Genomic DNA, 26,486 nt, shown 5'->3' on the forward strand with positions numbered 1-26,486 from the left:
GTACAGCTTCCTGCTTCTCTCAGGATGTACAAAGGTGCTGCATTTATATGCCATGTGTGTATGTAGTGTACATATAAATATACCTATATACACACACATGCAGGAATGTCATAGACTCATAGAATGCTTTGGGTGGGAACCTTAAAGATCATCTAGTTCCAACCCCCCTGGTCACAGGCAGGGACACCTTTCATTAGACCAGGTTGCTCAGAGCTCTGTCCACCCTATCCTTGAGCACCTCCTGGGATGGATCATCTGCAGGTTCTCTGGGTAGCCTGTTCCAGTGCCTCACAACTCTCACATTGAAGATTTTTTCTTAACATCCAATCTAAACCTACTCTGTTTTAGTTTGAGCCATTCCCTCTTGTCCTACCACAACATGCCATTTTTAAAAGTCCCTTTTTTCTTTCTTGTAGGCTCCTTTAAAGTACTGGACAGCCACAATTAAGTAACCCCAAAGCCTTCACTTTTCCAGGCTGAACAAACCAATTTTTCTCAACGTTTCCTTGTTCCTCTATTCCTCTAATCAACTTTGTGGTCCTCCTCTGGATTTGGTCGATGTCTTTCCTGTCCTGGGGACTCCAGGGTGGAATGCAACATTCCAGATGGGGTCTCATGAGAGCCGAGTGGAGGGGCAGATTCCCCTTTCACAACTTGTTGGTCATGCTATTTTTGATGCAGCTCAAAACATAGCCTGTACTTTCCAGTATCCCTGCTACTCCACTCTACTTTCAGTATCTTCCACTAGTCCTGCCCCCTCCCCCTATTTTCCTGCTCTGTAGAAAAAGTGCTGCACAGAGAGAGCCCTGAACGCAAGTGGGGCAAGCAGGTTTTGCCCAAGCTCTGGACAGACTGGCTGGAGGTTGGGGACTGATGAAGGACAAAGAGGGAGGATATCTGCGCACTGCCCTTGAGGTCTCACTGTCCCCTTGTCTAAAAGGTTTAAGAGTGTCATGTTTCTTGCTGTGACTGTGCTCCTTTTCTGGTATTGCTATCATGAATGGGGCAAAGGGTATCGCACGTCACTATTTACATGAGCACTGACAGATGGGGGCAATGGAGGAAGCGGCTGCAGTGCTGTGGGAGGATATGTATGTGATGGTGTCATTATCCATGCACTATGGAACTGTACAGATACTGTTGCAATGGAGCTATGAGAACCATGCTCTTCTACTTCACTGTGCGAGGAAAAGCCAGGACAAATACTGCAGAGGGAATGTAGCAAAAAGGCAACTTTGTGTTTCATTCTAGACAAAAATCAATTTGCTTTTGCAATGACGATAAGCTAGAATGAGCTTATGCTATTTCTCCCCCCACCTCCAGCCCCTTCTTTAAAGCTACTATTTAGATGAGCTACAGTATTAAGAAAGAAACTGCAAAGATGCTAGCTGCAAAACTAAAGGATGAAATAAAAAGTCAAGCATCTACATTTCCCCCAACTGAAAATGAAATTCTGAGGAAAGGGAGGAGGGAAAAGAATAGAAACTTACCACGCTGCGAGTGAACTTTTCTAGAGAAGTTCTACGACCTTGCTCATTCTCTGGCTTAACAGGGAACGAAGTAGAGAGATAAAAATATAATAAAAAAAAAACCCCTTCAGCTTAAATGCAGTTTTTTAAAACAGCAGCAAAATATAAGGAAGCGGCAAGTAGAAAAAGTTGTAAAAAACTTAAAAAGCAGAAGTCAATGTTTGCAACAGCAAACATAAGAAACCAAAATGCCTTAAAGAATGAGAGACATTACTTTTACTCTCAGAGACTGTCACTTTTCCCCTGTGAGTTTTTTGAATGGTTCATATATGTCTGTGCATTGCTGTGTCTTAGAGCTGCTGGTAATGACTTCTTGTTCACTGAATTTTCCTTCTGTTACTGTTCAAGCTGGGGCATCTGATTGTGGTTAACATCTGCCAAACAGCTATTGGAGGCTCCCATCTACTTGTGTAGAGAGATGAAAAAAACACAGTAGCTTTCACAATATTAAAAAGCAATGTCTGAGGGAATACAGCACTAGAAGAAAACCACCACTGGACTCACTACCAGTGAACCTACACTCTTCTATTTATCCAAAGAGTAGAGGCATATTTCCAATAAGTTTGGCTGCATCAAAACACAAGACAGCATATGCACATCTTTGCAAGACAACGGAAAGACACAGACCAGTTTGGGGCACTGATATTTTTGTACCTAGAGTACAAAACTATTCATATGCAAGACATTTAACTGCACTGTGAGAAAAAAAGTGTGTGCATCATGGCTTTATTAACATATCCCTGAGAAGGTTGCTCACTGCAGCACTTCGTTCATTTGGCACAAGGGAGATCTAATCACCACTAACAAGGAAGAACTAAATAATTTATTGGCATGTTTGCTAGAATATCTAAGAGGAAAAAAAAATTGTTAAGAGAAGTAACTCAATGCTACAAAAGGAAGCTCACTGCAGTCAGAAGGCTGTGGGCACCGCTGATTTCCAGAAGAAATGCTTAATTTAATGTGGTGAGCCAGCAAGATGGGGGTGGTAAGATGGAAGTAAAAGTGCCAGGAAGGGAATAAGGAACTACATGTAAGGGAAAAATCACAGTAATGATGGTGCATCACAGTGCACTGGAAACAAGCGCTGCACTGGAGAGGCACTCACCTGACATATCATCTGCCACAGATTCAGCTGCAGTAGCAAGCCCCAGGACAAAGGACCAGTGCAAAAATCAGATAGAGAAGACACAAAGAAGCCAAAACCATACCAGATAAACTGGATGAGTTGTGTAGTTGAGTCTAGGCAAACCCATTTGATTCTTCTGTATGTTTATCACAGCTTTAAAGGCTCTTTGACTTCTACAAGGTTAGTGTTAAGCATCCTATGGAAAGGTGGGGCAGATCATCCCTGCTGCATTACCAATATGAGACCAAAACATAAGACCCTTTTGAGACAGCAATATTCTTTATCCAGAAGAAAGGAACAAGCAACCTACATGCTTGTAAACATTTGAGGAAGCCACAGAACGAGTTCTGATGTCCCAAAGTGCTATCAAAAGTGAAAGCTAGAGGTGCATCATTTTAGCCCAAACAGAGGATGGAGCCAAGACCTCCAAGCAAGTACCAAGCAACAAAGCAGCCTTCCTGGCTGGCAGGAAGGCAGGGATGTACCCAGTCCAATGATCCCCAAAGGAGTATTTAACATGCACTAATCCAATGGCTAGTTGCCTCTCCTTGCATGTGAGAAGGGAGGAAAAGCAAAAGAAACAGCCTCACTCTTTGGCTAAGTATTAGAGTCATGCAAGCGCTCAGAGAATCACAAATTCCCTCTTGGAAATAGCCTCAGTGGTGTCCCCACACTCTGAGGCAGCAGAGGTGATAGAGAGAAGGTGATAGAGAGAAGCTATATTCCTGCCACTTTGGCTCGGCATGTCCCATTGAGCAGGACTGAGGACAGCAGTGCCCAGCTGGGCACTGGGTCTCTGCACTGGTCTCCTGTAGGGGTGGCAAGACCCACCAGCAGCCAAGTTAAAGACACAATTTCAGGAGAAGAAATACCTGAACAAAAGACTGAGTGTTCTGCAAGGCCCCTTCGGGGAGCAGGCACTTGAAATCTGCAGCATGACATTGTTGCAGGCTGGAAAATCAGTATCTGACCCAACTGCATTTTGAAGTGGAGCTCTGGTGTGCACTGGGGTCAACAGTTACTGAACTGCTATACAGGCCACATCGTGTCCCTGCACTCACTCTCAAAATTTAGTATCTCTGTTTTCTCTACCAGCAAGGTGATGCCTCTTCCCACCCAGCAGAAAGGCAGGATGATGGTGTTCAAAGACAATGTGCACCTCCTTGAGGTGCTGAGAGCTTGTCTGGCACAGGGAGCCCCACACAAGGCTGTTTGATGCCTACCACAGCTGAAGACGTGTGGGGAAGCAGCCACATGGAGCACCGACAGCATCTCACAGAAGCGCCTTGCAAAGCACGGTTTGCAGTCACTCTGCACATTTGGCATGGCAGTGGTAGGCTGGGACCAGCTGGATGCGTGGAAAGCTCATCCTCAGTGCATCCAGCTCTGAGTCAAAGCATGACATTTTCTAGTGAAATAAAAAGCAGCTGAGGCAGGCTGGCTGCAGAGTGATGAGCTGGCTTGAGCAGTTTGAATGTCCGTGGGTGTGGATGCTGGCTGTACAGCTCGCTGGTTCTTCCTGTCTGCTTGCCCGTGTGGCTGGCAGCCTGCCATGCAGGGAATGCCTGCCCACCTCTCTGCAGCATGGGGCTGAGCTGGTGAGGCTGCCTTGCACACCAGATGAAGGAAATTAAAAAAATAATAATAAAAAATAGAAAGACCGAATCACACCTATCCCAGTCCTGGAACAGACCTGAGGTGTGCACTCTGGAGCCATTGCCTGCTGCAGCTGCTGCAGCAGCTACAGCAGCCTTTGCACAAACATATACTGTGTGCAAAGGGGCAAAGGGACACAAACACGTGTGCATGCCAGGTCATGCAGTCCTCCCAGGTGTAAAAAATGCAGTCTTTGCCAGAAAATACACCAACAGACTCCACCAGCTAATGGCAAAGGACATATGCATTTGGATAAAAAATGAAACAACCTTCCCTGCTGCAGATGAAAACCTCTCAGCCCAGGCAGATACAGAGAAATAGAGCTCACCACATAGAAGCCATCCACTAATTACTGAATGGCTCCTCAGAATTTTCCTTTGTTTCATGACTAATCATTTACCCAGCCATCCAAACTTTAAGTTCCTTTGTGTAGGTTCTGCTTGCATGGAAATTAAGTAGAAGAGAACTTAAGAAAACCAGCTGTCACTGACTATTAAAAGTAATTATGAGAAAATTGCTCAGCATCTTTACGACATTCAAGACAAGTCCTACCACTGAATCAAACTGAGAAGGGGGCATAATCTGCAATTGGAACCTTCCTGGACAATAGAGAGCAGCTGGCACAGGAGATCTGGTTAAAAGCAATGCTTCAAAAGGTGTGTGCTGGAAATGGAGCCTGTTCCTCGTGGCATGAAGCTCCTAAGCATCCCCTTGCTGAAACTTTTTGCCAGGGATCTGAAAAGGGGTAGGAAAATATATATAGAACCTCAGTCTTCTGAACATAAGGTCTGGAAAATTCTATACCTCTCTCCCTCCCTGGACTTATTTTGTTGGCTACTGAATCCTTTTTTTTTTTTGGTATGAGACTTTGGGATGTGAAGTAGGGTTTATTTTGAATTTTAACTTGGTGAAAAATACTGTGTTCCAGAGGGAATGGCTTTAGATAAAAATAAAGGATAATAATGCCCCTGACCCTGAGTTCAGAAAAGGCCAGGAGCAGATCCTGGGCTTCTCAGGTGGTCACATCTACCTGTCCAAAGTGAGAAAGCAAAGGGCATGTACAGTGCTACCAAGTGGCCAGAGTTTTTTGCATGTATTCTGTGTTCATTTGAATAGGGTCATGGTGAATTCACACTTCCCTGAACCTGAGCTGGAGAGCAAAACAATGCTCTAAACCAAGAAAATGCCAACCTGCTCTTCCCTCAGTGCTGCAGGGCTCACTCCCATGGCTTCGCAGCCTGTCTGCACTACAGCTCTGGCTGCCTTTCCAGGATGCTTCCCTGCCTGTGGGCAGGGCTGGATGGCAGGAAGCCACCCCATGCCAGGCTGACATGAACACCAGCACTGTGACAGTTCAGCTGCCGCTTCAGCTAAGGCAGAGATGCCAAACAATGTCATTGTTTCACCTTTACAGCGAGTAATGGAAAGTACCTCGAGGTCTTTTCTGTTCCTTTCACTCCCTTCTCTGCAAAAATAAGTAGCAAAGCACGTGCCTGGCTGCTTCTTCACCATAAACAAAAGTTTCTGTGCACTCACATCCCCTTCAATGGTGCACTAACTAATCCACACTGCTCTTTCCCCAGGGGAAAAATCCTGGAGAAAAACCCCTGCTTTGCAACTAAGTCACCCTGCCAAAATGCCTCCTTGTCTTGACTGCTGAAGAGGTTTGTCACAGCACTTGTCCTGACAGGTGGATCACTGCTGTCTAAGGACATCCAGCCACCCATTTTGGCTACCGTGGAGAAGGGCTGGAGGGCAGTGCAGAGGTGATTACCTGCAAGGGGCTTATCAGCAGGAAGAAGAGCATGTCAGGGCTTGACTCTGTAGCACCAGCGGGGCGTGTTGCATAGATACACAAATAAAACACAGTAAGTTGCTTGTGGATCTCAGCATATTCAGCCCTTCACTGCTTGCCAGATGCTTTCAGCAGATCCATTATTTCTACCTGCTGCAGATGGGGGGCTGGGAATGGAGGCCCAGAGCTCCAGTGGGGCTGGGCATATGGCCATTCCTCCTGAGGACAGGGCTGTGCTCTCATCTCCTCCAGCCTGGCAGGGAGAGGGCCTACTCTTCAAGGAAGAAGGCTACACCCAGTTTTTCCCCTCTGCAGCTCACTGCTTCCAATGACACTCTTGCTGGAGGCCAACCTCGTGTTCCCTGCTGAGCACCATGAATCTGCAAGATTGAGGCCAGTAATACTGTGGTTACTTGCAATAATGACACTGGGTAAGAATGGAGGAAAAACATCTAAAATGGATTAACAAAGTATGTATGTCTGGTCTGTATACAGCCTATGTCTGCTGTCTTGCATCAGTTAGTGGTTTGAACAATATGTTCCCCTCATAATTTTGTCATTGTATCTCAATCCCAACCCATAATTTCTTCTCGCTCCTTCCCCTCCATTACCATACTCCCAGAGCAGGGAGGGAAAGCTCCCACATCTGTGGTTATTGTATGGTGCAGAAGAAAGTATTTTACAAATACCAGAAATGTAAAGTATGTTTTGAAGAACTAATCAAGCTTTAGCATCTCTTTGCTGAGCAGGTCATTATTATTATTGCTCCTTGAAAAAGAGAAGGATAAAAGGCAGGCAAAGCTGAACTTTTTTTTCACACAAGAAATTAAGTGGGGTAACCAGGGAAAGCATATGGACTTTATGGTTCCCATTTCTGTGCTCTAGTCCCACAGTCTACTTTTCCCTTTTTCCTGCCCTCTCAGTTTGCCATAATCCAGTGCTGGAGGGCAAAAGATCCCAAATAACACAAACTTATCCACAAAACATTAATGTGGGAATCTCAAGCCATAGTTCATTTGCTTAGTGCAAGCAACTCTTTCACTCCATATCCATCATGCTGTGCTTCTGACAGATCTTATTTTCAGTAATGAAAGTAAGCTGTGTCATATCAGTGTGGTATACAGCCATGTGAGGATGACTTTGGCGAAAGACAGGCCTCAGAGAAATGTACTCATCACAACTTAAAGAACTTCAGTGAATTTCTATTCACATCAGTAAATCCAGGACTTTGTAGGCTGTAAACCAAATCCTTCATCCATGGAGGCTCTGATATGTCACTGGATTCCTTTTTTCCCTCCCTTGCTTTCCAGCTATTTAGAGGAATTTTAAAAGGCTGCCTCTCAAAGCTGCACCAAATGTCCTAAAGATAGGACTGTGTAGCTCAGTGTACAGAAATGTCATGTTCTTTCTATCATTATCTCTGTACCTACACTGTTTCCAAAACATTCACTTGCCCAACACAATGTAATGTGGTTGCAAAGAGCTTTATAGGCTCTGGAGTAACACCAACTCCCCTCCTGCATAATGTGAAGCTGATGAACAGTGCATCTGCACAGATCTACTCCTGCCTTTTTTGTGCCTTCATGTTTACTCATGCACCCACAGCTCTTTCTAAAAGAAACTTGATTCTTACTTTCACGGCTGCGTTAACATGACACCAAAACCTGTTCCTGCGGCAGTTTGTGGGGGAATGAGGATGTCATGCTGACACATCCAGGGCTTGATCTGACAGCAAACAAGGATTGCAAAAAAACAAAACCTTTGGTTTGAATGAGTTTGGCTGGGAGGAGAAAGCTCTCCTGTCTTTCAAGCACATGAACCCTCATGTGTTCCATGAAGACTGGGGGGTAGGGGGGCCATAACCTGCTGGGGGTAGGGAGATGGCAGAGGCTTTTATGGCTTATACCATCAGAAGACTTTGCCTCACACCTCCTTTATTCCCCAGTCTCTGAAATAAGTCAGGTCTAACCCTTCTAAAAGTAAGCAGCACTGGTTTATGCTGTATCAGACCAGACATTTTGAAACAGAAGGCTGATTGCTGCCCTCCACTACCTTTTGCTAATCCACCTGCCAGTAGTCTCAGGCACAGCAGACAGAGGGGCTTGTCTCCTTTTGTCACCATATGCATGCTTTTAGGGCAGACAATGACAATCAGGACAAAAATACCACTGGGATTTCATTGTATTGTGCCGATGCAATGTAATTTGGCAGCACACAGAGAATGCAGCACAAAAACAGCAGGGAAGATGGTGATGGGAAACCACACACTCAGGCTGCGGGAATCAGGAGTCAGCTTATGTACAGTCCTGGGAGCCAAGTGCAAGTGGGACATACACACATGTACATGGCATGCACATGCACACAGACACACAGAGCTGTGGGAATTTAACAGGAGTTGCAGGAAGCATTTGAGCACAGCCACAAATTCAGAAATCAGTAACTTATCTCCTAGATCCCTTAGAAAGAGGGGACTTGAGGACAGGAGTGGTAACTCTACCTTACTACTCCTTTGCTACCCTGATCTGGGGGGCTCCTGACAGAACCATGGTGCTGGAAGAGCTCATGCATATACTAAAAAGCCTAAGAAGAGCTCAAACCCAGATTTCTTGTGAGACAATGTGGCTGGAATTCTTGATTACTACATGCATTGCAATTATTTCCTGCCTCTGAGGAAAAGGAAGCATCACTGGGGAGGCAAAAGCAAGGGGAAGGAGTATGGGAATTGCTGCAAGGGGATCTATAAGTAAGGCATCCAAAGGGAATATCACATGGTGAGACTAGGGAGGTGAAAACCTGAATAGGTGAATTTTGTACCAGTAACGAAGAGATAATGAAGAAAAGCTCCTGCTTCTTATATCACATACTGTCTTTTTCATGAGAAAGAGGTAATATAATTTGTATTGCCTGCACTGAGTTTGGGAGAGAGCTGTGCAAAGCAAACACCTCTCCATACTACTTTTACCATGGGTTACCATGTTTTCCCCAAAACTCATGCTGAGGCTGTGCACATGGATGCCATGCCCCCAGTGAAGAAGACAAAAGTGCTCATTCTTAAAGGAAAAAAATAAAAAGGAAACAATATTTTCATTTTCACACTAGCAGCAAGCAGCAGGCAAGAATCAAGAGGTGCTAAGAGATGCAAGCATGTCCTTTCCAACAGATACCTTCTTCTTGGCCAGCAGTAAGTCCTGGTAAGCATTCGAACGCAGAAAGCGTGCGTAGCTGTCGCTCTTCATCAGCTTGTAAATGTGCTCCTGTGGGATGGGGGGAAACAAGAGACAGAGAATTGTTATCAAACCTCATTTAGACATCACAGGGACTTAAAAGATGGAGAATTGGAAGGAAGAGAGACTGATCAGAGTTCTAATTAAGTCTGCTATTATTGATTATATGTGTTGTGGTAGTGTACAATGAGGTCCATCCTGGGGCAGGACCCGGCTGTGTCTGGGGCTGTGTGAATACAAAGCAAAGAGACGGCCCTCACCCCAAAGGCTGGCACACATTATTTGCTCATCAGGATTATTCTGCAAAGACTGCAACTCTCTGAAGTCCTCAAATGATAAGAAAGTGCCTACCCTGGGAAGAAGGGAAATTGTCTCATAGTTTAGGTTTCATTTCACCAGTTACAGATACTTGAACAACCACCCAGCATTCCCTTCCTGTTCATGGAGGGGAACTGATACTTACACACATTTCATCTCTACTTTAGACATGCACTCAACTAAGCCAATGTGCTAATGTCCTGAAAAAGCCCATATCTGTGGTGACTATGAAGGGAAGTTATATGACTAGCTCCAATGTTGATGGCTACATCACGTGTATAAAGTTACATTGGATGAGTCTCTCTCTTAGGGTCTTCTCTTAAACTGCTGTTACCAGTTTGCTCTGAGAGCACTTACTAGGTATATTTTCAAATTTTAAAAGTGGTGTTTCATTGCAGCAGAACTTAATACATACCCTTTTCTAATTTCCTTGCTAAGCTTTACTTTCCTGCTGAGAATCCCTTAACACAGTCAGCTTTTCTCCTAGTTATCCCTGGATTTACAGAAGATATTATCCCAAACACCAAGAACATCAAATCAAAATACTTTGACCAAAAAATGACAGAAAACTAAAGGAGCTCAAGAGAAAAACAGGCACCTTGGACCTTTCTCTTAAACTTTGCCCAAGGAAGCACTTTTATAGAGTTAATGAACAGTTTTATCTATAGTGAATTATACAACCTGAAATATTCTCTCGTGCCCTAAAGCCATTCTACATGAAACTTTAGAAGAACCAAACCAGACAGAAGTCACATAGCTTATTCCAGTGTGTTAACAAGCCAAGCAGAATTCCCTTATCTTCATCATCACGGGTAATTAGCAATGACCTGTCTATACACAGAAGAACTGCTTAAATCAGCTTTCTTACACTATTTGGTATAGTCCTATGAGGACCACTGGTTTTCCTTCAACACAGCATAAATGTATTTGTTGAGCTACATCCTGGTGTGGAACAATTGTTACTGGTTAATTTCCATACTTGATTTTAGTCTTGACAGATCCTCATTTGTGTGGCACTATCTATCCAAAGGACAGCACAAGATTTTGCAATACAATTGTTCATCACAGAATCACTAGGTTGGAAGAGACCTCCAAGATCATTGAATCAAACCCATACCCTAACACCTCAACTAAACCATGGCATTGAGTGTCACATCCAGTCTTTTTTTAAACACGTCCAGGAATGGTGACTCCACCACCGCCCTGGGCAGACAATTCCAGTACTTGATCACTCTTTCTGTAAAACACTTTTCCTTAATATCCAACCTGTGTTTCCCTTGGCGCAGCTTAAGACTGTGTCCTCTTGTTCTGTCAGCTGATGTTGACATATACAGCTATTTATATGCTTTATATGTTTATGCTTCATCTAAAGCTATTTATATGCTTTATATTTCTATGCTTCATATAAAGCTATTTAGCAACTGTCACCCTTGCTTCAGAAAAAAGCACATGGTAGGCACAGTTTCATGCTTCTCATGTACAGCATTGCCATGAGATTTGACATCCAGCTGTGGGACATTTGTTCTATTTATGCAGGACAGAATGAACCAGGTATGCCCTAAGACAAGGAGAGGGAAAATAATCCACAACATGGATATGATCATCAAAAGGTTTCTGTTCTCTCATGTGAATAAGGATTTTCACCATCAGTTCTCTATTAAATACTTCAAGTAGCATAAACTCAGGACTCCATTGATTTAAACCCAACCAAACCTCAACCAGTTTGCCTGTACTGCTACCTCTTAAGGTTTCCAAGGAGATGCCATATCCTCCTATTGAGTTCTTTGTAACTATCTGGGAAACAAACCCACCTAACTGGTGCTTTTCCAGGACCATGAAGAGACTGATGAGTAAGTGGGGATCTTGTAGCCCATCAACAGTAAAGGGCCTGAGGGGTCTCCAGAGCCTTCATCGTCTTAGTGATCCTCTTTGCAGCAGCCAGTATATGCAGGGCGCTGGTGGGACAGGTGCTGAGGTGAGCAGGAAGGTGCTGCGGCTGAGGCAACATGGTGAGTGACTGGGATATCTATATTAACATTTTGATAGATGTGATTAATTTTTTCACTGTCTTTGGACTCCAAGGAGTTTCTTTACCAGTGATCAGACAACTGAGTCTGATATGATAACATTTTTGGAAAATAACTTCCAGTTTTCATTGCCACACAGACAGAGGCAATGAAGAACACACGAGGCTGGCCAACTGCATGCCAGCAACAGCTATCACTCTTGCTCATGTCAAGACAACTTCATGTATTTGACCTTAAAACAGTATAAACTCAGTATCTGGTGGTCAGAAGGAAAATTGCTTCGATCCTGAGATGAAATAAACCACAAAGCTGCCTTCTTAACTGAAGCCCTTTCCTGAAATAGGACTATTGCACAGCAACAGCCCTGCTGCCACTGCAGGTAGCTAATTGGTATGAAGCATTTTCTCTGCTTTTCACATCTTGGAATCACTAAACAGCAACACTGCTACCTTTCAGCTGTTCACCACAGATATAATCAAACAAGGAATTCATAGGCTTTGAATGCTAATGAAGAAAGAAGGCTGGGCATAAGAAAAGGAGGGACATGCATGGCTTCAGAAGCAGACTTTACTTTTTAATTGTCAGAATTCAAAGGGCTTGCTTTCAACAATCTCTAGACAGAAGGCATGAATGATACACTAGTAATTTACTTTACAACACTGCATTTCTGAAGTAACTACTGGAAATCTGAGCCAGTTGCTTAGATCAGCAAAGACTGCCTTCCAATTTGCAGCAGTACAGGACAACTTGCATTGCTACGGTGAAAATCCCTACTGAGACTGCACCATGAAGATTTCTGCTAAAATTGTGGCTGTGGTGTATGTCCACCTCACTTACAAACCAAATCTAGCTGCAGGATGGGAAGAGCCAGTGGCTGAAATATTTGTTTTGATCTATAGCTTACTCTACACTCTTCTTTGCCACCAAGGAATTTTCTTATGCATTCTGAAATCTGCAACTTCCTACGGAGGACCTACAGCTAGTGTTTAGCAACTCCTCATTTCATAAATACATTGAAGGCTACTGGAGGTCTAACAACTGATCATATTCTTCTGTGGAAGCTTAAGCAACATTCACAGGTGTGGGCTTGGATTTAGTTGCTCTGTGCAACTTGTGCAAATTGTCTTGTCCTTCTCTGTCATGGATTTTTTAGCTCACTTTGGATTATTGCAACCCACTGGTCTCTCACTGCTTATTTTACTGAAAAGCTAGGTTTTTTGCACCTTTTTATCACACGGTGGAAAGAAAGGACACCCACATTAAAGACTGAAATCTCCCAGTGCAATGCACTTCGTAAACATGCATGATCTCCAGACATTAAGTACAGTGCTGGTAAGAAATTTAAGTTTTTCCATCCTTATACTGAGATACTTCTCCATTTTGTTAAGCTGTTTATTACAAGGTAATGAGCTTACTGCTGCTGGTTCCCTAAATAGAAAAAGCAAATGCACTACCTGTGTAATTTTAAATATGCAGCTGCAGCTCCGGACATTCCAATCTCTTGCACTGTGAGCAGTCTGTCCAGAATTATCACTGCAACATTTCTTTACAAGAGCCATGGGAAGTTCCTGCGCCCTGCATAAGAGCAGGAGGACCATTTCATCTAGGTAGTGTAGCCTCTCCCAGCCATTGTCATGTACCCCTTCCCAAGTGTGGCTCAGTTGCACAACTCCCTGCTCCAGCCCTAAGACGCAATCCTTTAGGGAATAACATTGCAAACCCAAGAATTTAAAACAATCATCTAACGAAACTGCCCAAGTGATCTATTAAAGCAATTAAATGAGGTAGCTTATAAAAACAGATAAATTGCAGGAAAAAGAAAGTCTTTCAAGATTTGGCCAGCAGTTGACAGGCATCACGTGTCCCACTGGTCTCCCCCCTCAGTCTTGCCAGCTCTGAGCACCGAGCTGCCATCTCTGGCCACTGCAGTGGCAGCTGTAAGTGGAGACAGGGACTGACTTGACATGTGTGAGAGAGCCCTAGCAAGATGGCTTTTTGAGCTGACCAGTCACTCAGTCCCTCACACAGCCTGCTGCTGATGAGTGCTGGCTGTACTGATACTCCCCTGGGACAAGGGATGCACTTTGGGAAATGTCAGTCTAGCATGGAGAGTGACACAAGAACCTGCTTTTGTAAGTACAGTGGATTTCATCTCCAGGAAGCAAACAAATCCCTTACAAGACTCCTGCAAGCAGAGCAGGTTTGTTATCAAACATCCCCCATGACTGTTGTTTCCCAGTTCTTGAAACAAGGAAACAGAGGCAATGGGATCTGCTTGCATCTGATAGTGAGAAAAAGGCAGACCCTCTTTTGTGTTTTATGCACCTGAATCACATCTCCTCCATGGTGGGGAAAAATAGGCAGTGGTCCTGGGGGCTGTCCAGGTTCACTGAGCATACTCTCTGGACCTGGTCTTCTGTCATGAGAGTTACACATCAGACAACATAACTATTCCATTTGCCACAACCATTACATGGTACAAAGAAGATCAAACAGTACAAAAGGGGGAAATCTTGTCCCTTCTAAAAAAAAAAAAAAGGAATCAATGAGATAAATCACAAAAAAATTCTCTTTTACAATTATGTGAAACAAACAGGAAATCCCACCCCTGACAGCTGACAACTTAAGTGCAGGGAAATAAAACCTGATAAGGTTCAGCATCTCTCAGCTATTTTCCTTCCACAAGCTTTACCTTTGGATAGAGATCAAGGACAGGCTTTGTAAATTATTCCTGACAAGAGTGGAAAGAGGGAAGAAAAAATAAAGTTTGCAATCCAGATGGGAATGTGGGAGGTGGCTGAGATAGCAGAAACCATCTCAAAGCTGCACCTGCTCCAAATCGATGTGCTGCAATATGACCTCAGGTCTCTCTTCCCCCTCACAGTGAAAGCCCAGTGACCCTGAGGAGGGCACAGCTGCCAGATAAGCAGAACCTTGGGAGCACTCAAGAAAAAAATGTGGGGAAAAAATCTGAATGATAGAAAAATAATAACATCTGACTTACAAAAGGCACATGATAGATCCCAGGAATTATGTTCTCTGTTAGGAATGTTTCTTTTTAGCAGAAAACCTTGGTTCTTTCCTCTGGTTTGTGTATATGAGACAAGAAGAGAATCTGTGGTGAAACATCCATTCCTAATTTCACCAGCATTTTACCCATCTTGATATTTTGTGACAGGCTTGAGATTTTTTGGAGTTGTGAAGGCCAAGCACAATGTTCTCATAAGCTCTGAACACCAGTTACAATCCAGAAAGCCCCGAAATTTGAATTTGCTGATATAATTTTTTCCCTGTTTGTGCCTAAACACAACTGCAAACTTTAGATGATGATGGGAAATAAGGAGAAATGGCAAATTCATAGCTCATTTCAAGCACAGGTTTCCCATTTAGCACATTTATGGAACAGATCATCTTGACTACCATTACACAGCATGTACAGAACAACCAAGCAATCAGGCCCAGCCAGCACGTGTATAGGAAAAGCACATCTTGCCTGACCAACCTGATCTCCTTTTATAACCAGGTGACCTGCCTGGTGGATGAGGAAAAGGCTATGGATTAAGTCTACCTGGACTTCAGCAAAGCCTACAATACTGTCTCCTATGGCCTTCTCCTGGAGAATGTGGCAACCCTTAGTTTGGAAAGGTGCACTCTTCACTGGGTTAAAAACTATCAAAATTGCTGGGCAGAGAGAGTGGTGATGAATGGAGTTACATCCTGGCAGCCAGTCACCAGTGGTAACCCTAGGGCTTAGAATTGGGGCCAGCTCTGTTTAATGTCTTTATTGATTATTTGGATGAGGGGACCAAGTGCACCATCAGCCAATTCACAGATGACACCAAGCTGGGTGGAAGTGTTGATCTGCTGGAAGGCAGGAAGGCTCTGCAGTGGGATTTGGAAAGGCTGGATCAATTGGCCAAGGCCAATGGTAAGAAGTTCAGCAAGGTCAAGCGCCCGATCCTGCACTTGGGTCACAACAGCCCCAGGCAGTGCTTTAGGCTGGGGGATGAGTGGCCGGAAAGCTGCCCAGCAGGATAGGACCTGGGGGTGCTGGTCTACAGCAGTTGAACATGAGCCAGCTGTGCCCAGGTGGCCAAGAAAGCCAATGGCATCCTGGCCTGTATCAGCAATAGTGTGGCCAGCAGGAGCAGGGCAGTGGTTGTCCCCCTGCACTCAGCACTGGTGAGCCTGTGCCTCAACCCCTGTGCCCAGTTTTGAGGCCCTCACTGCAAGAAAGAAATTGAGGTGCTGGAGAGTGTCCAGAGAAGGGCAATGAAAATGGTGCTGGGCCTAGAAAGTCACTCATATGAGGAGCAGCCAAGGAAGCTGTGCTGTTCAGCCTGGAGAAAAGGAGGCTCAGAGATGACCTTATCACTCTACAACTGTCTGAAAGAAGGGAGTAGCCAGGTGGGGGTCAGCCTCTTCCCCAAGGCAGCTAGTGACAGGATGAGAAGAAATGGCCTCAAGCTATACCAGCAGAAATTCAGACTGGACATCAGGAATAATTTTTTCACTGAAAGGGTGGTTAAGCAATGAAAGGGGAGACAGTGGAGTCACCAGCCCTGGAAGTGTTCAAGAAATTAATGGAGGTGGTGGTACTTAGTGCTGTGACTTAATTGACATGGTGATATTTGGACAAAGGTTGTACTTCATGATCTTGGAGGTATTTTCCCACTTGAATGATTCTATTCCATTTTTATCTCATTTTGGGGGTTTAACACTAAGGCTAGATAGCTATTGAGATGCACTTGAACTGCAAGGGTCTACTTTACCTTTCATAAACTGGTCAGAAACCTCCTTGCTGTAGCTGTCTTTTGGAGCACTCCTTCACCCTGTCACCAACACAATTAACTAGTGAGAGCAGATTTGGAAACCCCTCTTGTATAGCAAGCATGCAGCCAAACCTCTGGCCAACTGCAAAGGAGATTTGCAGCAGGTCAGACAAATCCATTAAAAGAAAAGGCCACAAGCAATGTAAAGCAGTGGATTAAACATCTAAATAAATAATAGCATACTGCATGCATACTCTCATGCAATGAATGCTAATATTTATGCTACCTGCATACTTGGCACGGGGGAGGAACTTACAGCAGAGTGCTGCCTGAGTGAAGGCCTTGTGGCCTTTGCAGGAAGGATGGGAAGAGATGCCAGCTGAGAACCTGCCTGGAGTTTGTTTCTGGAAGAGCTGTCTCTATAGCACAAAGAGGATGTGGGAAGGAGAAAGCAGATGCTTCTGCAAGCACATGGTGGGCGACTGCTGCACCTTCCACTTAGACTTGGCAGCAGTCTAGTGCCTGTCTGTCGGCACCTCTGCTCTGCACAGACTTCTGTGGAAGAGGAGCTGAGGTTAACCCCTGTGCCAGCACGCATACATACTGCAGTCAGCAAAACCTGCTATCCAGAGGTTGTAAGAGATGTGTCCTGTTAACTCTGCTGTACTCTTCCCAGCTTACCCTTGAGAATCCTATTTGACCAGCAGGACCCCCTACAACACTGCCACCAGGATCTTCCAAAAAGTCAAAGAAAGGAAAGGAGACCTAATCCTCTTTAAGCAGTTATTTGTGCCAGAACTGAATGCGACACTTTTTAGGAGTAATTATGATCAACTGCATTCAACCTAACTGATGGTGCTAAAATGCACTTGAAGAAAAGCAGTTATAATTGCTGCATCAGCTCTGGAAGCTGAAGTAGTTGGTAGCAGGCACAGTTGAGATGCGGCAAAAAGTGAAGAAGCTGCAGAAGAGACCTTCATATTTGCCCTGATTGAACTTGATGGGAAAACACCAGTGGGGGTGAGAAAGCAGGGAAGCATGCATGTTTTATTCCAGTTCTCTTTTAATGTTTTCAAATCGCCACTCTGAGCACTTCTGGATCTGCTTATTCTGGTCTCTGCATTTAGGATTTCACTCTTCTCAAAAATGCTGTAGTGCCTGTTTGAGCTATAGGCCTGCATTAGCCAGGGTGAGCCCCTGCCCGGAGCCTCTCTGGTACTGCAAGTGCTGCCATCTAGCAGGGCCAGGGACTGGGTGTTCCAGCTGCTGTGGGACTGCAAGGCTTTCCTGGATTTATAGTTGGAAAAAAAAAAAAAGCTTCAGGTTGCTAAATGGCACATAAGGGTCTTGGCCTACGAGTGAATAGCTCTGGAAAATCTGAGCAAAATCTTTTTTGCCACTCTTAAGTATTCAAGGGACATGATAATTTACACCAAGTTTTAGCTGGTGCATTTTCTTCACACTCAACCAAGTTGCTTTTACCACTAAGGGGAAAAAAAAAAGATGAATAATTATCCTGTAATATATACTAACCTCCCTGGTAAACTAAAAAGCATATTTTTTTTCAGCCCACAAATGAAATTACACTGGGCTGAAAGCACAGGAATGTAAGAAAGAGCCTTAGCAAGAGGGATAACTGTAAGCAATGAGAGCTCATTTTGAGTAATACACAGAAATCCTTTGTTTAGCCCTGTAGATACATAGTTGGAAACACAATGTAAATCTTTCATGGAAAAGCACATTGATGAAAGTAACACATAACTTTAGCTATGGCTCCTCTATAAATTCATGAGACAACTGGTTTACTTCATATCTTAAAACACAAATGTGAGGGCAGAACTGTCGAGGGTGTATGGCAGATGCAGTGCATAGGACTAGAGGCAAAGGGCTGTTGAGTGCTGTGCAGTTAAGGGGTCAGCCTGGTACTGCAGGAGGATTTAATCCTAAATATAGCACGGGCTATCCTGGGAGACAAGAGTGAGCTGCCAGGAGTCTAACGCCATATGAGCAGCTTTAGGTTTTGAGAACAATGATGGCTAAGAGGCTGATTCTCTCAATATGGGCCACATCCTGGCCACTGGCTAAAAGCCCAAGTGCAAAGGTTCTGCCTGGGAGGAGGGGACAACCTTCTGTAGCATTCACAAGACTGGCAGTTCTTTTCCAAACAATACAATATGTAGGAGTTGCAGCAATGGAAATGAGGTTTATCCCTCCTGTGCATGCTGTGGTACACCTACGAGGTGTAACTACTTAACCTTTTGGTCAACACCCTGACATCTGCAGGCTGTCAGCAGCTTCCTCCTTGTTTTCTCCATGAAAAATCCTGCCAAAAAGCTGAACTGCACCAAGGAGTAGAACATGCAGAACCCCTCAAGAAGCAGAAGGAAATGCTATTTCAGTGCAGCATTCTGTGTTCCATAGGAGATGGTGACAATGTAGGATATAGCACTACAGAAACAATCAGAACAGCGCTTCTGACTAAAGGGGGCTATGCTGAGATAGGGAGCACCAGCCCTGCTTGGATGCCTACCTAGAGATAGATAAACAATTTTCCATGCCTCATCAACATTTTCACTATAAGCTATCTGCTGCTATGTCATCTTGGGCTGCTGTTAAGTGGCTGAGCTCAAGATCTCAGAGTCCAAATGTATATTGAAATCTTTTAACTGTTTGCCAGCAAACCCCATCCTTACAGCCCACATTCATACCTGCTGTGGGCTGAGCAGAGATATGAAATGCATCGCTGATAGATCTTCCCAGGGATTTTTTCTTAGATTTTTAATTAGGAGCGTGAACACTTAAAAAGGTAACAATTCCTTAAAGAAATTAAAGACACAGAGTTCCTGCAGTGCATGAGTTTAGCAGGAAGATACCATAACCCCAAAGTCCATGAGAAATGGACTCCTGGAGTTCTGGCTTCTTGATTCAATGAAAGGATGCACTTGCAAGCACTTTGGCTCCCTATTTGGGAGAAAAGAAACAGTATCAGCAGCTTCCTGACCTTCACATAAAGAGGAAATTCTCTTGCTCTGGATCTGACATGCAGTTGTTTCTTGCTTTCAAGAAGCACAGTACACACTACTGATATAAGAGTCCCAGAGTCTGAGTGCTGAATTCAATTTTTGAGCAAGCTAGAGACTTTCCCATGTAATCTATCTAAAGGTATTTTTTGGAGGTAAGAAATGTCTGGCACTGAGGCACTCTTAATACTCATGCATGTAGTTTTAGACAGCTTGGCAGGATCAGCACCCTGAATAACAGGCAGACTATTGTCCTGTGGGAATATGCTGACTGTTCTTGTTACCCTATTCCCATGATCATTCATTTGGAGAGATCTGTTGCCTTCTGTCACCGAGTCTGCAAGGAGAGAGGTCACTCGTGACTTTTCCTGGCCCTTTTTCTGCCTGTGTGTGACAGAAGAACATTAGCTTAGACAGCAGTTTGATCCTTGATGTCTTCAGAGACAGAAAGGGAACAACAAGACAAAGGCTGGATGGTAGATGTTTTTCATATAACATGACTGCTAAACCACAAATTAAAATGGAAGGCAGAAGATAAAAGAAGTACTTTCTGATATGTGCTACATATGTACATTTTGAAAAAAAAAAAACTCCCAACAAACCAAAACAGGAAAATAATAACACAGAGTATCTTCTATGTAAACCTCTGCTTCAAGTCTTTTGTCTTGTGCTTTGCACAGCATCAGACACACCAGCATAAACCTCCACCACAACTTTCCTATTTTTACTCCAGACACCTAACTATTCTTCTGGCTGTATTTGTGGGGCTCTTGATTTTATATTCCGTTATAGGTTGTGGGTTGCAGATTTAGATTCCATTATAGGTTTAGATTCTGTGATAGGCTTTGTGAAATCCACAAGGGCAGGAGCTTGTTCTTTTGCTTCTAAGTGTAACAAATACACAACAGTGAGACTCTATGTTTTCTACAGTCACCTTAACCCAAATACAAGGAAGAGAACCAGAGTGCAGTGTAAGGAAGGATTTTTTTCCTCCAGTCCCACAGAATCAGAGCCAAAGAAGGAGAAGGGAACAAAGGACAAGTTCTTGTGCAGTCTCTAACCTCCACAGGAAGGTGCAGGCTGTCAGAAGTTCCCAGGAGCTCTGGGCACACCATTCATGTGTAAATACTGATGTAATGTAGCAATGCTTTCAATTCCCCACAGCGCAGGCTCAAGGTCTCTGAGCAGCACTGGTTCAGGTGGACTTGATCCCCTCTTAGAGCACTTTGATCTGCCCCATGTCGCCTTGCTGGCTGCCTGCACTGCTAACCAATCCTTAGTCATTGTCCTCTAGACACTTGCAACTGGGGCGACTGGGCAAAGCTTTAAGAAAATAGGAATAATGTTTATCCAAGTTATTACATGAAAGATGATAGAGACACACAATGAATGATTACTTTCGTGTCTTCCTTTCATGCTGTAATTTTGCTCAAGACCTACAAAAGGAGTTCTCTATGCCCACTGAGTAGACACCAGGCCTTTCACATCCTATACATGCTTGAAAACACAAAGTTAGGAGAAGTCACCCCTCATTTTCCCTTCTTGTTAAAAAAAACCATTTCACTTCCAAGAGATACTTGCTTAAATTTGGAGTTTGGTTTTGAATTCAACTGGATCCCGTCAAGTTCTGTCAGCACCTTGAGCTTCCTGATACAACCAGAATGCAAACTGATGACTGACCACTGCAAGGACTCGTATCTCTATCACAGTCTGGAACAAACTGAACTACACATGGGACAGCTGAGAGCATGAACAGGGCTCAAATCTCAAGATTAGATTTAAGGAAGAAAGTTTGTACAATGAAGATAATGGAGGCCAGATAGCCCTGGCCAAGATTGTCCAGAGAGGTGGTGGATGCCCCATCTCTGGAAACATTCAAGGTCAAGTTGAATAGGGCTCTGAGAATCCTGATCTAGTTGAAGATGTACCCTGCTCATTAGCTCTAGCTGGACTAGATAAACTTTAAAGGTGCCTTCTGTCCCAAATGATTCTATGTTTCAAATCTGGGACAGCTACATTTCTGGTTTGAGCTGCCTGGAATTTAGCATTGTGGTCTAAATCTGCCCTGGAATTAGACAAAGATCTGCAAAGAACAGTTAAAATCCCTAACTGAGCCTGGATTAGAATGGAATTTCCCTGAATCATCTCCACAGAAACAACAGCTGGTTAGTTCAGGTAAAGGAATGTCAATCTAAAACTCTATTTTATTAATTAAAGAATAAAAATGAACAAAGAAAACAGGAAAGGAATTCCAGAGATAACTGTGTGGCTTACCTGACTCTGGTACACCTAGGTCTGAAGCCTACCAGTGAATGTAGACTAAAAAACCCTCCAAACATTACTGTGAGGAAACACAATGCATCCTGGTGATACTAGCTCCCAACACAAAGGGATTGAGAGAGAATAAAGATTTTCTGAAGGCAGAAACACATTTCAGGGAAGGCAAGGAGATGCTTGATGGGGGTAGGGGAAGAATGGTTAAAAATCTAATAATGTGTTGTACAGATAAGCCATAATTGTCACACTCACAGCTCTGTGTTCCCATGTAAAGATGAATTACTTTGCCTGTCAGCAGCTTCATTAGCCAAAAGAGACCGTTCAGATGGACCCAAATCTATTTACTTCCCAGAGCTGGTGGTGCCTGCTTCATATTGCAGGGCTCCACATTGGTTGTTCAATGATGCTGATAACTCCTGTGGGAGCTTACATCCTGCTAAGTACTTCACTGTTTAATTGAACTGACCTTTCCTGATGATGCCCCTTGTATTAAAAGCTGCTTTGCTCCCCAGTGAAAATGGTTTGATAATCATAATATTTTACTCTGAGGACAGTTGTTTAAGAGCAGAAAATAATCAGCTAAATTGGTATACTCCCCTCTAGAGGAGCCCAGCACTAAAATGTCAGAAGGTGCTGTGGACCAAGATAACTGGCAGAGTTGATGATGAGGACAGAGCTGGGCTGCTCAAGGACAGAGACACCAACAAACCGGACAGCTGGGGAGGGGGGCGCAGGCTAAGCCAGCACAGCACACTCTGCTCAGAGCTGAGATGTACTGGCACAGCTTGAGCTGAGCATAGGGTGGGTGACGGCACCAGCACGAGCCACAGCACGAGGAGCAGCTCTCTGCAAGCCCAGCAGTGCAGGACTGTGGAGTGCAGCAGCACTGAGGGACACGCAACACGGCAAGTATCTTAAGCTGAGGTGGGGAAATGGTGAAACGCTTGCTTCTCTGGAACAGGAATCCATCTCAGAGAGAGGTCTGTCTGAAATAATAAATGCACACCAAATTCAGGTTTGGATTAGGAGCACTTTGAGGACTGAGATTTGGAGCTGAGATTTTCTTAAACAGCAGAACTGCTTGCTTTCAGACCATGACTGGCCTGGGGACAAAGAGGTTTGAAGTGAGAGGCATGTTTGCCAAGAGCCCCTTTTCTCCCTGTTTTTATCTAGGCTAGTCTCCTTACCAGATGGTTGAGCAGCATCTAGGAGAGCTCTTTGGGGCTGGGAGCCAAGGGTGTGGAAAGAAGCACAACAGTGTAGACTGTATGGCACCCAATAACAAATGATGCTTTGCTTTCAACTTCCTGTTATAAAGCATTTGCTGGCCTGAATGTGCTCTGCTACACCTTGCCCTTCCTGAGTACAGCAACGTGTCAATTTCCAGTGCTTTTTATAAAGAACTGGCATTTTGTGGATCTCTCAAGTCACAACTAGAATGCCACATCACCCTCTCTTATTCTTCCACTGCAGGAGTATCAAACTAATTTTCTCAGATCAGCCAACACTTTTCCTTCCTCTTAGTGTTGCAGACCTGCAGGCATTCAAAGAAAGTGCTGTTGAGTAAACTAATTTTTTTGTTGTTCTTTACTTACAAGGACATTTCAGTTGTTTTCCTCTTTGTGCTAAAGCTACACAGGACAGGACAACACTCATATTTTCCCCTCCCACAGAGGGTGTTTTGATTAGTTGTATCTGGTTGAGTCCCTAGGAATGTGGCATATGTAGGAGCTCCCATGGGCTCCTGGAGCCAGAGTGCTGAAGAAGATTAATGGACAAGAGTCTCTGTGGTGACAGGGCTGACCTGCAAGAAACACCATGGCAGTACCTGGGAGATTTACAGCACCCTGGGGTGATTACACTGGCTCCCATGAAGTGACCGTACAAACAAAAATGTCCCTTTCTCCAGGATGAGCCAGTAAAAACTCTACCAGGGCACTACACCCTTCAGCAATGTCCTACTTCTTCCTGCTTTTGTTAGAACACCTTCTCAGCTATCCAGTCAAGCAGTCACAAACAGTTTGCTTGGCCTTTGGAGAGTACGAGAAGCCCACTGTACAAGAAGGCAACTGGGCTCACCTTCCTCATCGTGCTATCCTCTCTTGGCATAGATTCAACCTCCAAGATTACCATAGCTGGCCCTGAAGGTCTACCTTTGCCTCATATTTCTGTGCCCATGAACCACAACAGATGAATTGAGGACATCTATCATTATAAAAATCCACTGAAATAAAATTAACCCAAGGAGCTAAAATTGCAGTCTAACTGCCAGGGCTCCAGCTTGATTTTATCAACTCCCCTTTGAATGGCAATTATATTGTGAACTGATCAGTTCAAGGCTAAATCCTCTGCTTCTTCTTCTAATTAAACACTCATCGTCTAAACATTTGTCTTATTCTTAGTACTTCTACTGATCAATTTAATCAATTCCCCATTATTCACCTATCTACTTTAGCATGAATTTTGCCATCATCTTTTTTTTTTTTTTCAGGTGATGCAAGAAGTTCTTTTTCACTGCAACTGCCAGGCAAATAATACATCTTAGACAGAATGTCTTCATACTCCTGTATTTCTCAGCTTTAAAAAGGGCATTTAAGTTGCCTGATATTCACAGGGGACTACCTTGAAACTTCAGGTACATTCCTTCTATGCTGGCCCCAAGGAGCAAGACTGCAACTAGGAAAATCGAGTATTTGATGCTGGTTTGAAAAATTCATTGCCTAACCTTATATAAGTGGTCCACAACATCTCCCCTGAGATGAAAATATTTTGTTAGTGGAATATTTTGAAGAATTGTCTTTGAATGCCAATTAAAAAAAAATCCTCAAACCCAGGAATTATTTTCATTTGCTGTTGGTTTTACTACATCTTGTGAAAAAAATTATTATGAGGAATATATATTTTATTTATGTCCCTAGTAATATTTGCCAAATGATCCCTTCTTCCTTTTTCTTTAAAAACTAAAGAAATGCACTTTCACTTGCCAGAAGGTTATGCAGCTTTACCCTTGCTTGTAGCAATTTTTCTCAAATTATCTGTTTTCCTCAAGGCATTCTCCATGTACAGTTTATCTGTAAAATTTCCCTGATAAATCTGGAGCCTTAGGAGGGAAGGATTAAGCTTGCTGCATTGCCTACTGTCCTGTCATTAAGGTATTGTCTGGTGAACAAATTTCTAGCTGTGTTGGAGGGAGCTGCTGCATTTGGGGTTTGGCAGGGGGATATAATTAGCCATGAATAAATAAAATATAAAAAAAGTTTATTAGCCAGGGTTTTGATATTTGGCCTTCCTGTAAACATGCCAGACTTTGGTGACAGGTAGCACAGAGAGATAAGCTGAACTGTATAGCACCCTTTCACCTGTGCTTTCTCTGAGACATGGCTCCACCTTGCAGACTTGTAGATTTTGGAACATTTGTTCCCAGAGGAGCCTTAGCCTGTTATAACAGATAGATTCCATGAAATTATCATTTACCCAGCTTGAATAGATGTCCTCAAATTCACTTCAAACTGTGCATCTCCTTTTTCTTGCAAGTGTGCAGTGACAATGTGATAGTGGAATATCATATTAAAACTGAGAGTTTCATTAGCAGTAGTTCCATAAAACCAAAAACTAACCTGTGCATCTTCATACGTATATCTCCCTGGTTCTTTGACATTTTGGCTTGTTTTCTCATAGCTGTGGGAATCCAGGTTGATAGCACTTTGGGCCCCAGGAGCTAGAAACTCCTGCCAGATTTCTTCCACTCTGGTGGTCACATCCTGTAAAGGTTGTTTCTTGAGATCTTGGACAGCCAACCAAAACCTGTACTAGGCAAAAAATTAAAAGGGTAGAAAAGAGAAAAAGAAGAAATCTACGTAAGATTTTGTGAATAAGCCCAGGTAGAGTACTAAAACAGAAAACTTAATCCTGAATCTATTAGAATTCACAGAAGACTCTCCATGTAAGCATGATTTCAAGGGGAATGGGTGATGCGCTTTCCACCAACCCCTTATATTTTGGCTAAGACCAGAACACTGATTTTAAGAAGTGACACATTCTTATTCAAACTGCCCCTGCAGAAGTGTTAGACCAGGTACGCAAACAGGAAATCTCCAGAGCTATGCAGCTGGACTAGAGGAGCGGGCTCTGCTTCCCACAGCCCCACTGCAATGTGCTGGTCATGCCGGCCTGCAGAATCAGTCATTCACAGAGGATGCAAAATGAAGAAGAAACTTAACATTCATATAATTTCCAGTGTGAAGTAGCAACAATGCCACTTAGGGAAGTTTTTTTAAAAATAGTAAACTGACCAGCATTCAGATGGATGCCATGAAAAAAGCTGACTCTTATCATGGTATGATCCAATTTTACAGAGATATTTTCTTGAATAGGCTATGCTTATTAGACTAAAGTAATTTCATAAACACTGAGAAAACAATCTCTGATGACTAAGGACATAATCCATATACTGAACTGTGAAAACAAAGACCACAAAATATTTTTGCAAGAGTGACATGCATGTCTTTTATCTTTTACCCTAGGAAAAAGAAAAGACATTTTGTTGGTGGTGCTATTTTTTTTATTGCCGAAATAGATATGCTTTTTCAGGTGATTAATTCAGAAGATGCATGGTGCCCAGTAGCCTTTTGTTTTGGTCAACTACATCTTCCAGCAGGAAGATATCCTCGACGGTTTATCTCCCCTGAGTGCCTGGGCCCTGCAACCTGGTTGAGCAAGCACAATAGTGCTCTGCAGGGAAT

General features: G+C 43.6%; 1 protein-coding gene across 1 annotated transcript in view; it reads right to left on the reverse strand.

The window, feature by feature from the left end:
* Positions 1 to 26,486, reverse strand: part of RGS6 (regulator of G protein signaling 6) — a 102,004-nt gene that overhangs the window by 13,610 nt on the left and 61,908 nt on the right. Inside the window, exons 13-15 of the mRNA XM_062494244.1 lie at positions 25,362 to 25,548; positions 9,271 to 9,360; positions 1,491 to 1,544 (exon numbers count right to left, since the gene is read on the reverse strand). Of these exons, the coding sequence (XP_062350228.1) occupies positions 1,491 to 1,544; positions 9,271 to 9,360; positions 25,362 to 25,548 (331 nt within the window). The remainder of the gene's footprint in view (positions 1 to 1,490; positions 1,545 to 9,270; positions 9,361 to 25,361; positions 25,549 to 26,486) is intronic.

Source organism: Cinclus cinclus, chromosome 6 (assembly GCF_963662255.1).
Source record: "Cinclus cinclus chromosome 6, bCinCin1.1, whole genome shotgun sequence".
Taxonomy (NCBI): domain Eukaryota; kingdom Metazoa; phylum Chordata; class Aves; order Passeriformes; family Cinclidae; genus Cinclus; species Cinclus cinclus.